We start from the raw sequence: 14429 nt of genomic DNA, 5'->3' as shown, positions 1-14429 counted from the left end.
TTCATCACTTGCTTCTTTCAACTTGTTTCTCTAGGAGACGAAGGAAGCGACGGCAACGAAATGCTGACGGTGATTCGAATGCCACTTACGAGGATACACTTCTGGGCGGAGAGGTGGACAGGGTAACTTTCCTGCGTGACCAGGATAATATGGAAAGCGACGAAGTCATCTATGACCTAATCCCGGGCACGTAGGCCTGAAACTGAATGACGATTTATAGTACCCGCTTTATTTAAGAAGGCTGAGAAAGAAGAGCTGTGATGAAAAATAGAATGTTGTTAATGAAATAGTGACAGAAATTAGTAGTAGCCATGCAGCTGAGCCGCCGTGGAACTGGGGTTGGAGGGCTGGGGATCGCAGCCCCATGCACGTGAACACACACGCACACACTCACACTTTGGATTCTTCTAAACAGTCAAAAACAATAAACGAGAAAAAAAGATAAAAATCACGACAAAACCAAATACTTTCCGAGGGTTACGTTTTGAGATTCTCTCTGTCTCGCCCAAGCACCATCAATACCCTCGAGCCACCTCCCCCCCCCCCCCCACACACACATACACACTAAAGAGCGTTCCTACAGTAACTGCCTATACGTACATCGTGTGGATGTCGGTCTCGTAGGCCTTTCTTGCCTGGCATCGGACTCGATCGTGGTCCTTGTTTGCCTAGTGTCGGACTCATGGGCCTTATTTGCTCTATTATTGTATCGAGCTCTTGGACTGTATGACTCGTGGGTGGCGGACTCGTGACGCGCACGCTGATAAACAGGGCAAAAGAATAAACAGAGTTATGCTTCAGTGGAAACGCCTTGGAGTGCATGGTTCGGTAGTCCCACCTTTTATTAGGACCACTTTGTTTTACCTTTTTTGATATTTCAGCCATCAGTTCAAATCCGATTTTGATTAAATAAATTTTGAATTCAACTCAGAATTGTATGCTCAGCTTTCGTATCTCATAAGAGGTTTCTCAATATGTCACAAAAAGTTGAAGTCTGCATCCCCCATCTCAACCAAAATAATACCGTCCCTCTTTTCCATCCATGCTCTGCGTATGCTGCTGACCCCCGCTTCCTCTCTATCCTTTCTTTCTTCCCTCCTTCCCTCTCTCTCTCCATGTCCATTCACAACGTCTCTAGATGTTTTTCCTATGTATGTCTTTATTTCCCCGAGTGTCTGTGTCCTGCATATGTGTGCGTGTGTTTAATATGTGTGTCTGTGTGTGTGTGCGTGTTTCTTTGTACTTCCGTTACTTTACTTTTTTTTTCTTCGTAAGTTCAATTCATTGAGTGGGCCACATCTCCACAAGCTTGTAAATTACTTTTCCCAAATACAGTGACTTCGGACTACCGATGTTCATGTTCATGTTCATCGCATACCGTACGCGTGAAATATGCGTAGAAACTAGCATTCATACTCTATTGCACTGTCACCTGCACGCACGACGCACTGTCACTTGCACACACCTGCAATCTATTATTCACATTAATATCAGCAGTCAATGGTGCTGCGTGGTTTTTTCTTTTTTTTTTCTTTAAAGCGCCAAATAAGTCACTGTTTCTCTTTTCCATTGTTGATGTTTTTTTTTAGCAAATTGTGTTTGGTATGTAACATTAAGATTAAGAGTTTTATGAGTAGATCTATTGGTGTTGTGATATATTCGTATAATAGATAGGGCCTCATCCACGTCAAGCTCTGCTTATGATGACGGTCCCCTGTATTGATTTCTCCTTTGTTCATATATAAATGCAGTATGCCCTAATAATGTTGCTTTGATTCATATGTTATTACAGACTAATATTGTTATGAAATTGACATTTCTTATATTGATTTGTATGTTATACTCTTTTTTTTGCGTACTCTGTATCACTTTGTTTTCATTTGTTATTGTATTTGGAGAAAGAAAATGCAGAAATAAACCAAACCAGCCAACCAATGTATATCTAATATGTATTACATTGATTTTGTTTGTAATTGTTCCGTCGAAAATGTGGTATTGGAAATAAAATCAGATATGAATTAAATTGAATGGCATTAATTTAACTTAAGTATAAAAGGGAAAGGCGGCATTATCAGTACGAAGAAAGTAAAGAGAAAAGAGAATATATAACATAAAATACGTTGAAAAAAAAACAAGAAAGGGAATTACATCATTAGCCTCATCAGTTTCGTTCGTTCAACCATATAATATCTCTAATTAATTACTGTATGTTTGTGTGTGCGTATATATATATATATATATATATTTATATGAATATATATATATATACATATATATATATATATATATATATATATATATATTTCATTTCGTTTATTTCATCCCCAACAAAACGTAGTTGCAATAAAACATATGACACAAACTCAGTACAACAATGTAATCAAGGAAAATATTGTGAACTGAATACAATAAATGTGACTTTTATGGCAACTTCCGAATCAAAGTTGGTGGGAATGGAGGGGACTGCTAAAAAGTACACTCTTAAAACATCCGGGTCAGAACTGACCCGAAAAGGGTCCGTTGGGGTCATACCCCGTTACGGGTCAGAAATGACAAGGAATGTGATCAGATATGACCCCATTCAGAGTCATGAATTGGGTCAGGGTGACCCCTTTCAGGGTCTTCATGACCAAATTCCAAGTCATTTTTTACCCAGAACGGGGTGTGACCCCAACGGACCCTGTTCCGGGTCAGTTCTGACCCGGATATTTTTAGAGTGTAGGGCTTGTAGTTTGCAGACTCCTCGTGAAACCTAGGCAAATTGCTTGAGAAAATACAGCAACATCAGACAGACAAAAAAGAGTTACACATGCATACATACACACACACAGACCAACACGATACAGCTCTCTTGTAAAAGAAAAAGAAAGGAAAAAATACATGTCACAGGAATAACGGGAAGAGACTGAAGTGGGCAGGAAAAACTCAAGCACGCGATTTTAGGCAGAAGATGCACGGGCTCATTGAGGTACATGTTAATAACAGAGAGGATATCAGGGGTGGATCCAGGGGGCGGGGGGGGGGGGAGGAGGGACGCACCGGGCGCACGCCCCCTCTTTATTTTTTGATGAAGCAAAAGAAATAACAAGAAAAAATGAGGGAGGGGGCTGGACGCGCCTCCCATTTACGGAATTACCGGATCCGCCCCTGGAGATAGTATTATTAAAAGACAAACTACAACCATTATAACACAAAGCAGGACCTGGAATAAGGGCTTAAAAGATTATAACTCATTCTGGTGTATAAGACTTTCGAAAAAAAAATTGTTTATATAAAATGTGACGGTATCTAACTTAAACCTTCTCTTCCAAAATGTATCATAGGGCCACAAAAAGAGAATAATGGCGAAAAATAGTCTTTATAGTCAAAGGCAAATGAAATTCGTTGAATTGCCGGGTAGGATGAATAGACATTTTGTTTTTGACGAACATACATGGAATCGAATAGGAAGAGATAGTTGGTAAATTTGACACACAAGTGTAATAACTGTCCTAAGTGTTGAAGAGCCATTCCAAACGATTTATACAAGTTTACATTATGAATACTACAAAAATTAATAGTACTATGCATAAGTTTACGGCAATTATTGTAGTCCTTGAGCAACTTGAGCATATAATAAAAAATACTGTATACTCAGCTCTGAAAAACCCAAAACATTATTACACTGAATGAGGATGACATAGGAGGCTCGCAAATTACTCCAGTAATGTAGCAATGCAAAAAGTTCACCTGTGTAGAATTTAGACATAATACTCTCTTTTTTGCTGCTTCACTGAGCACCCAGTCATGCATTCTCATGTGAATCTTGTACATGTAAAATGATAATATTATGTCATCACCTTGTTTATTGTGATTTGTTTTGAATTTTGAAAACATTCTTTTTCGTCAGCCCAATCACTATAAATTGTGAAACTCTGTACCCTATGTATAACCAATTTATTGATGCAAAAATGCAAAAAGATGCAAAAATCTTAAAAAAAAAATAATCTGGAGGTCTGATTTAATCTTTGATCTTAGAAAAATATTGTTATTTCTATGAAATAAAACATCAGTGTGATCTCCATGATTTGTTACAAATAATACGAAGAACTTTTTTCTCTGTAATAACATTCTTTATACAAGTTTCCCCAGGCAAGTCTACGCTGTAGTTTAAGTAAGGTAATAACAAAGTAGAATATAACATCAAATGCCATATCAAATGTAAAGTACTGACAAAATAAAATTATATAAATGGCTAGAAAATAATAAAGAAACAGAATATCGAATTTCCAAAAAGAAAGGTAAACTTGCCACTCATTTTCAAAAATGGAGGTTTAAAATTTAAATTGAAACAGGGTAAATATATGATATATATATATATATATATATATATAGAGAGAGAGAGAGAGAGAGAGAGAGGGGGAGAGGATGAGATGGGAAGAGTATATACGCCAACTTAGGGCCTATACATATTTCGTACCCACACTTGATGATAAAAACCAATAATATACTAAAGTACCTTTGAATCCCATGCATCATCATTGTTGAGAGGCTACGCGGCCTAATCATTATGTTTCACTTTAAAAAAGAAGAAGAAGAAGTAATGGTTTTGTTTTCTCCATCCACAAGTCCATTTATCGTTATAATATGAGCACATGATAATTGATACTTACTCTCATTCAACCTACTGATGTAACGTTTGGACATACAAAATGCGGGCGTATAATGATATACTGTAGGCCCACACGCCTTTCCGCCACTGCTGATTGGCGCCACACGTATCCGCCTTTCATTTTTATCGGCTTGACAGTCCTAATGGAGCAAATCTGCTTTATTTTAAGATTTTGGAACACGATAGTGAATGAGGCCTGAGGTGAGTGAGCGATGACTTGCAGATTCCCCTCCAAACTTAACACGAAGCCAAAATCCCCCTCCTGACAACACGAAGCCAAACCCGGTCCATTCATTCAAGGATGAACAAAGGGAGTGGGCAGTATGTCAACATGTCAACATTTCAATATAATAGCTAGCAGCACCACAAACAAGTTATGCAAGGACCAACCTGGTGGTTGGGGGGGTGGTACAAAGTGCCGCACATACCCAGGTACGGTACCGAAGAGTGATACTGCAATGACTTGTGCTGTACGTGCGCGTCTCAGTTTCTGTTCATGCATGGGGTACGTCGTCCGCTAGCCTGGAATTCACTTGTTCATTGATCACGTTGATAGAAGAATCTGCCACCATGAAAGTTGCGCTGGTAAGTAATTGAAATCCCGTGGAGCCAACGAGTCGTGTATTTTCGATAAGTTTTCAACAGAACTGTGCTCTCTAGATCCTAGTGTGAATTTTTAGTCTAGACCACTGTCCATCGAGATTTCATATCATAGCTGATAACGTTCTAATTATCTGCATACAAAATGTACACATTAAACGGTCAATAGTCAATACGCTCCTGTATCGTACGTTTTACGTGTACAGCTACAGTATAATGCTGGTATCCCTCGATCGCTCATAAAGAGAAATATTGTAACGTATGATGAGCGACCCGATTAGAATTCTATACCATTCTACCAAAGCTATAAAAGCCCGACCCATCAGGTAGCGTGTATCTATTTTTTGTTTCGTCTCCTTCCTATCAATCTGAGCTCTTATTTTTTTTTCTTCATAATACCACTTACCAGTATCAAATAGGCCTATAACAGTTAGGCCTGGAGTCCCATTTATATCCCCCCCCCCCCCCCCCCCGGCCCGGAAATATGGGTGGGAGTTCAAAATTGAATTAAATCTTATATATATAGGTCCTAATAGCATGATGAAGATGGACCAATACCATTTTACTTATTATAACCATAAACAAATACACTGCTAGACCCACATCATCACATTGTATATTTGTGATTTGTGTAGCGTGATACAATTTATCAATTTTGGTGTTAGGCATTTTGGTATGCAATCATTAATATTTTCATAGAGCCCATGGGCCACTGGCAGGGTAGTAGTCATAGACTCCGGTGTCCTATGGTAGATGGTCTTGTGATCCAAAGGTACAGATTCAAAGGTGCTATAGGGTTATGGGTTGCAATATTGGTTTTAGGGTTAGAATAGTTAGAGCAATAAGATATCAACTTGTATATTTCAAGCTCTCCTCGTACATTTATGCCACACTGCAGAATGCACCACGGTGCAACTTCAGTGGTTTTGCCTTAATTGCACTTCATGAGTGCAGTGGGCACCTGGCACCTGTCCTGTTTAACCAAATTCTATTACATATGTATGCACCAACACTGCTTCTGTGTGCATCACACATATCATTTTTCCCATGATTCAGCATTGCTTTTGACTGCAAACAAATCTTCTCGTATTATGCTCTGAATATATCATTCTAATGTTTTGTATCAATTGACATAATTTGTTGAACATGTTTATCCATCCATGGCTGAATAGACCACACTTTTTTAACCCATGGGAGAAAATTATATATTTGGTCTCCTATCAAATGTTTAATTATGCAATAACTACAGGTAATTACAGACTTGTACTGACTGACCCATATAATGTGGGGTAATATTGTCCCACTCTTTTTTTTTTTTTTGTTCAGCTAGGTTTTCAATTCATGTGTGTTGGGAATCAGTGTACTGTAATCCTCTCAAATCTCTTTTCAGGTTACAGGTGGAAATAAAGGCATTGGCTATGCCATTGTGAGGGCACTGTCCAAGGCTCTGAAGGATGAAGGTGTGGTCTATCTGGCCAGCAGAGATGAGGGGCGTGGCCAAGAAGCAGTCACGCAGCTAAAAGGGGAGGGGCTACAGAATGTTGATTTCCTCCAGCTTGATCTGCTAAACAACGACCACATCGACAAGGCCCAGAAGTATTTGAAAGAGAAGCATGGAGGACTAGACATACTAGTCAATAATGCAGCCATTGCATTCAAGGTAAAGATTGCTGTTACTTATGCCATACGATTAAAGCAAACTATGTTTTTAGGTAACGTAATATCAATCTGTTTTAAATGATCATTTCTTAAGATTATGAAAGAAAGAACAAAAATGTATGTGTTGTCTTTATGTGTTGTTTACAATTTCAATTTTAGGCTGCCTGTGCAATGATGTTTATAAATTCATTTTTAAGAGATTCAGAATGCAATTTTCAGGGACATGCAGAACAATGGATAGTGAAAGTCTGAAGTGTGTTAAACCAAATGTTGACTGGTTTGAGAAGACTCAAAGTTGCTTGAGATGTGAACATTTGTATCTCTTTTCTAGTATTTGTTGATGATATGACTCACAATTTTATGAGTTAAACTCTTCGACCTTTTGAATGATGATCAATGCCTCTGTGACACCCTCTGTTTATCATTTAACTTGAAATATTATTTGGAATTTCCATTTCTGCAATTAATTCTGGGCTTGCTTCAAAAAGAGATAAATATGCCGACTGGTACACATTTTTTCCCTCTAAATAGAAGCATGTACACTTTGTTGAGCTAAATCACCTATCTTTCCTCTTCTTTGTGTTCAACTGTGAGCGAGGTATTGGATGATCATATACTAGTATACTGATGGTTACACAAGTAGAATGTGATGAACATTTAAATGTCTTACTTTGAAATAATGTTTGAGTTCTTGTATGCTCAGAAAGCGACGTGTAAATCTAAGGAATTTTTGCAATTCTTCGTTTCTCTCTCCCCTTCAATCCATGTAGGCAGCAGCACCAGAGCCAGATACTGTCCAGGCACCAGTTACCATAGAAACCAACGTGTTTGCTACCCTCCGTGTTTGCCAGGCTCTCTTTCCACTGCTAAGATCACATGGCAGGTAATAACAGAACAATCACCAATGAAAGTTCATGGGAAACTGGTATCTGGTATTAGATTATCAAAAGCCCAAATATTAATGTGGATTGTGTGAAAGCAGCAACATTTAGCAAAACATATCAGTGAAAGTTTGAAGAAACTTAGACATCGATCCAGAAGTTATGCATTGTTTAAGTTTTGGTGCCATCAGTGCTGGATAAGGAGACTAAATGCATTTCATGGTGTCATTTTGGACAACAGTATAAAGAAAATGCAAAGAGAATTCCACAAAATTTCATTTTTCCTGATTAAGTTCACATTCCATCTCAACTTGTTACTGACATGTGATATGTAGGTAATATTATTCCCCGTGCTTTGTGATAAAGGAGAGTCAAGCGCTCACCCATTGTGCTAGAAAAATGAAAATATGTTGAATTTTCTTTTCATTATTTTTACAGTCTTGTCCATAATACTGTAATGAAATGTAGTAGTCGGCTTGTCCATCAATGACTCAAAATTCATAACTTTTGAATTAATTATCCTGAAATTAAGTTACCATGCTGTTTATTTTTCATTGTTAAACCAAAGATGATTTTTGCCTTCAACATTTTTTAATTTGTCCTTCAGTGCATGAATATGTTTTTGATATGCAGAACTCTGCTATTCTGTCTCACCATGATATTCTAAAGAAGTCATATATTTTTTTTTTGTTATAGATGATATAGCTCACAAAAAAGAAAAAAAAAGGCATACAACTATCCAAGCTCTAATAAATGACATTTTTTTTCTTTTTGTTTAAAGGGATGGTACAGTATAGGTGGAGATGAGAATTGGGTTTTTAACTTTTTGTGACATACCAAGAAAACACTTATGGTATAGTATAAAGCATACCATTTTAAGTGGAATTCAAAGTTTAATTGATGAAAATCGGGTATGGAATGACTGAAACATCCAAAAACAAAGTAAAATAAAGCGATCGTAACAAAGTGTGGGTCCCACACTTTATGAAAATTGCTCTTTTTTATATCTCAGCCATTTCAAAACCAATTTACATCAAGTAAACATTGAATTCCACTTAAAATGGTATGCTCTATACTATCTATACCATAAGTGTTTTCTTGGTATGTCACAAAAAGTTAGAAGCCCAATTCTCATCTCCACCAATTACATGCTCTTTCATATTACATATATCTCACCAAAAAATGTTACAAACCTGAAATTAGGTCTCAACCAAAACTGTACATATCTTAGAACCCTTTCAACCAAGATTTCATTTTATATCGTTTCTATTTTGTCATTGAAATGATTACTGCTACATGAATACCCAGACTGTGCTGCGTGTCTCTAGCATTCTGTCTTCATCAAATGTGAACTTTGTCACAAATGACATTTTTGTTGAAGTTATCAATGGTTTTGTTGACACTACTACTCACTGGCATCAGTCGTTGTGCCAAGTCATTTCAAGAGTTTGGCTGGGAGAGATTATGTTAAATGAACATTGCCCTTTCTTGTTCAGCAAAGCACTTTGCAAAAAGAAAAAGAAAAAAAGAGAAGAAACATATTCTTTCAGTCAACAGTCATTGTATGAACATAGGTCGTTTTGTTGATTAGTTGGTCTGCCTGTCTGTCTATGTGCCAGAGTTGTTCAACCAATAATGAAGCCACTTATTTTTCACCTTCTGCCAAGGGGCTTAACCCAGACCTCAGTCACATATTCAGTCAGAGACTTTAGATTGATATGTTCATCACTTAACATCAGCATTTTTTAAATTATAATTTACAGACAAATAAGTAAATCTGGGGTGATTTGGGATCATTGGAATTATGGCATATAAGTCGTGCATGCAGTACAATCCCACAAATATCAATATGCAAAACACAATGGCTACATGTGGACTTATGTGTAAATTTGAATGTAACATTTTATGAAAGGCATGTTTAATAGCTTGAGCGAGGCATCTTAAAGGGTTAAATACAATGGTATTGCAAAGTCTACAAGTCCTTTGGTGGACTGTGTTAATATGAATGTACTTGGGTCCACACCTGGTTCATGAGGTGCAAATGCACCGTGCAGACTTAAATCTGAGTAAATCTCTCAGCGCCCAATCATTGTTAGCAGGGGCGGATGATCCAGGAAATCTCTAAAGGGGGGAAATAACTATTTTTGGTGCCACTTCCGGGCTTCATTTCATTTTTTTTTTTAATTTGTATTTATTTTGTTTTTAACGATAAATATAGGGGGGGGGGGGGCGTGCGCCCCTTGTGCCCTCCTCTGGATCCGCCACTGATTAGGATCACGTAACTTTGCCTGATTTGTTACTGTGTTGCCATGACTTTTTCATGGGAATCTCCTGTTGTGGTCTGGTATCACAGAAAAAAAAAAATGGAGCAAGAATGAAGTTGACACACGTTTTGTTGAAATGAATACTATTACAGTTAATTATCAAATGTGCAAGGCTAAATGTCATTTAGCTTCATACATTGCAGGGTTTCATATTCTTATAACTCTTCAATAAAGCAATCTCTTTCCATAGTGGCATACTTCTTTGTAAGCTCTGCGGTTCATCATTATTCTTCATTCTTTACCCTCCCGCCTTCTAGGGTTGTTAATGTGGCAAGCCGTGGAGGCACCTCCACATACTCCAAACTCAGCCCAGAACTCCAGAAAAGATTCAAGACTGTCGACACAGAGCAAGGAGTCATCGACCTCATGAATGAGTTCATCAGGTATGGAGAATCTTCTTCTTCACAGCACAAGAATCTGATGTGCTAGCATAGAAACCAGATACAAGTTTCTTATACAAGTCTGTGAACACAGAAGATATGGGCTTACTAGATGCAGTAGTATCGGTAAAACTTGTTTTGATACACCAGTTGTCTACATATTGATATCAACACTCTTGAATAAATTTTAGGTACCAGGTATTTGATTTGCATGTCTAATGATGAGATACAGTGCACTCCCGTTATAACGAAATGCTCGAGACCGGCAGTTTTCTTTCGTTCTAACGAAATTTCGTTATAACCGAACAAATACAATATATAACGAAAACAAGGAACCACGTATATATATCATACATGTATTATGTTTGCTTAATACTCATCAAACACTGGATAGCTATGTGAAATGTGATGGGATAACTGTATTACAATAATAAACGCTAGTTCTCCTCAGAAACTGTGCGTGACACAAGGAGCGAACACACAGTGTTGTGAAGCATTCACCCATGCAGAGACGCTATAAATGCATGTTCCGCTACGTATTTTCGAAAGCAATTCGCATTTTGTTATAATGGAGCACATTTCTTTTGTTTTTCTTTGTCTGTGGCGCCCGGAAAAGACTTCGTTATAACGGAAATTTCACTATAACCGTGTTCGTTATAAGCAAATTTTGTACCATACAATGTAGACTTTAATGGTGATAATTTTGGGACCAGAAGATTTACTTCGTTATAACGAAATTTCGTTATAACCGTGTTTGTTGTAACGGGAGTGCACTGTAATGTTATGAGTCATCCGTATTGCCAATCTACTTTTAGAGAAGAATATTATGAAAACGACTAGAAAATTTATCAGACATTTTTTTTTTTTGATCAATGAAATTCTCCTTACATTTTTTACTGGTTATAGAAATGCACAAACCTGGACTGTGAACAATAATAGTTATATCAAGGGCCTAAGCTTTGACTTTGTTTTACAGCACTGTACAGCTTAATATCAAAGTATAATGATTACAGTGACTTTTTAGCTTTTTTTTTTTTTCTGTCCAGTTATTCAATTAAGCTTTAATTGAAAACCTTAACTTTTGAAAATTCCTGGTGCCACAGGTAGCAACCTGTTTACTCACAAAACTCCTTTCTTTCCCAAGAAGATGTTCATGCCATTAACTTTTGAGTTTAACAGGTTTTAAGGGGTCAGACAGGAAAACATGATAATCAGGGTCTTTACTCAGAAAATTTTTTTCTTCCTTTTGTATTTAAGTGCTGTTAATGCTGGAGAGCAGAAGAAGCGAGGCTGGTCCACATCCAACTACGGAACCAGTAAACTGGGACTCATCGCCCTCACCCGGATACATGGCCAAGACATCGCCAAGGATACCATAAGAGATGACATCCTGATCAACAGCGTGAGTCCAGGGGGGTGTTTCATAAAGCTGTTCGTAAAGTTACGAATGACTTATGAGCGACTGGTGATCAGTACTTGTGCTGAATTATGGAAATTCTGATAAGTATAGCACATCAGAACAGATCACCAGTTGCTCGTAAGTTGTTAGTAACTTTACGAACAGCTTTATGAAACAGGGCCCAGGATTGTAATATGAATAACAACTGGCCCTACAGAAGGTGCTTGACATAAAAATGATATTGCAAGAAAGCTCTAGCACCCTGTTGGTCATTGTGTAAATGCAGTGCAGCACTCAAAGTGTCTTTAGATTGGTGCTGCTTCTGTGTTTGAGCAATGCATGCGGTGAGTGCACAGTGTGCAGCATCAAAAGATTCCAAACGTTCATGGCATTTACATTATGCACTGGATAAAGTGCATTATTTGTTTTATAAGATAGCGACACGTGAAACTTTTTTTAAAACAAATAAAATCACAAATCAGATCTAACATTAGAGTATGAAATTCTGTTAGTTTTAGTTGGTATGTTTAGACACTGCACACTGAGCACTTGCCATAGCCACCTCATGCACCGTGATCTAGAGAAAGCTCACATGCAGCACTGCATTTTCTTTCCACACAATTGGGTAACTGGAGCTTGCATACAGTATCACCTTTTGTACTCCAGTAGGCCTACAGACTGTTCAAAAAAGAAAAAAGAAGAAAATGTTGTGTGTCGTGTGATGCATTTTGACAAATCACAAGCTATAGAATATTTCATAAAACTGTTTGTGTCTGAATGGGTTGAGATGCAGTCACAAGAATTGGAAAGTTGATATTTTCTTGAGCAAATACATACATGAACATTAAACTTTGGTTTGAGAGAATAAAGAAAAATCCTTTTAATTAGAGAACAATGAGCTTGAAATCTTCAAGTTAGTGGGATATGGCCTTGTCTGACAATTGTATGTTTGAAGGGTCATTTTGGAATGACTCAGGCCTTATTGATACTATACTAGAATAGTTACCGGTAATCAAATTGTTCTTGCAGTGATTCCATTCGTACAGACACCAATGCATTTCTAGTGTGTGCATTGCCTATATAAATGTCATGTCTGTATAAAATAGATCTAATGTTGTAAACTTTGTAATGTTTGGAGGTTTTACTCTGAAAACAGTTTCCCACCCCTCACCCAAGGGGAAAATAGACGAAAATGAACGAAACAGATTATGATAAGTGAGAGTGCTTGGTTACTCATTAACAGCAGGCCCTATGGGTTTGAATAGTCCAAATACTAAATTATGTACCGTGAATGTGATTGATTTATGTCTCACCTGTACGGGGAAACTTATCACATTATCAACTACCACAAAAATTAAAACAAACAGACAAACAAACACACAAACAAAAAACAAGACAATTACAATTATATACCTTGTTATATCGAGTTTCTAATTATGTCAGGGTGCAGAAACTAAGAGCTAAAAAGATATGGGACCTGCAAAATCAACTTGCTATACAAGGGTTTTGTTTTATCCGGCCTCTTTTGTTATGAGGTTCTATTAGAGAAATTTTGTCATAATACCTTCTCCTGTACATTAATAGCTCTGTAGATGTATGAGGAACTTAACCCGCTGAGGACAGACTGAGTTTGTGACAACATGCATTTTCCATAGACGTCTGCCTGAGTATACTCAGGACTCGTCTTCGATGGGTTAAAGTGTTGCCTTTCTCATTTCTGCAGTGCTGCCCTGGGTATGTAGACACTGACATGTCCAGCCACAAGGGGACCCTGACCATTGACCAGGGGGCCGAGACTCCCACCTACCTCGCTCTCCTGCCGCCGGGATCCAAGTTTCAGGGACAGTTCTTTGCTGAGAAGAAGGTCTACGAATACTAAACCTAGCTGCCTCATGACCATCACTCGCATATCAATTAGGTTGAAGGAACGGTTGTAATTAAATTGTATGCAACATCTCTTACCCTGTCTTTGTAAATATTTTATGTGCTTTATAGTCTGTAGTGCACCAAACTGGCTGTGCTTCCCTTCTTTTGAAGTTAATTCTGTCTGCTCTGGAAGGCAGGAGGGTCTTGCTAAATACTCTTCGGCAGCAGTGCAAGTAGTGATTTGGAGCTGAGAATTCAGATACAAGAAATAATGACATATTTCAAGAAGTGCCCTTTGGTGGGTGTCGAGAGCACAGGATGAGAAAGAAATGAATAAGATATGAATTGAGAGCGGGATAGGACTTCATAAGTGAATGTTCTTTGAATACTTTGACAAAAAAATAGTTTTGTTTTTGTTAGTTTCAGTTTGTAGGCCATGAAAAGAATAGTTTTGTTGTTGTTAGTTTCAGTTTGTGGAGGGGGGGGGGGGGGGGGGGAGGGGAGGTGAGGGGAATTACATGTATAAGAAATGGTTTGCAAAGCTGACATACATGCCAAATCTCCCGGATTCTGCAGGAAGTACCTGTAGTAACTCATTTGTCATAATAATCTGACAAAAGAATATAAAACCTCCCAAATTTTGAAATTGATATTGTCCATCTAAAGGAA

At 37.8% G+C, this 14429-nt stretch overlaps 1 protein-coding gene across 1 annotated transcript; it reads left to right on the top strand.

The window, feature by feature from the left end:
* The first annotated feature begins 5206 nt into the window (after positions 1-5206).
* On the top strand, positions 5207-13802 carry LOC139710456 (carbonyl reductase [NADPH] 1-like). Its single transcript, XM_071622371.1, has 6 exons — positions 5207-5236; positions 6642-6911; positions 7681-7793; positions 10373-10498; positions 11753-11897; positions 13618-13802. Exons 1-6 carry the CDS (start codon positions 5222-5224, stop codon positions 13771-13773), a joined length of 825 nt encoding a protein of 274 aa, XP_071478472.1. The 5' UTR covers positions 5207-5221; the 3' UTR covers positions 13774-13802.
* The last annotated feature ends 627 nt before the right edge of the window (positions 13803-14429 follow it).

The sequence above is a fragment of the Diadema antillarum genome, unplaced genomic scaffold, assembly GCF_040938485.1.
Source record: "Diadema antillarum isolate AM-2024a unplaced genomic scaffold, OU_Dant_1.0 seq00001534_RagTag, whole genome shotgun sequence".
In the NCBI taxonomy this organism is placed as follows: Eukaryota; Metazoa; Echinodermata; class Echinoidea; order Diadematoida; family Diadematidae; genus Diadema; species Diadema antillarum.
Note: the sequence above shows the minus strand (reverse complement) of the source record. Positions and strands in the feature narration are given on the sequence as shown.

Excerpts from the sequence above, each read along its gene's own strand:
- LOC139710456 (XM_071622371.1), top strand. Across the intron at positions 7,794-10,372 it reads CTGCTAAGATCACATGGCAG|GGTTGTTAATGTGGCAAGCC; the intron begins GTAATAACAGAA and ends CCCGCCTTCTAG. Across the intron at positions 11,898-13,617 it reads ATGACATCCTGATCAACAGC|TGCTGCCCTGGGTATGTAGA; the intron begins GTGAGTCCAGGG and ends TCATTTCTGCAG.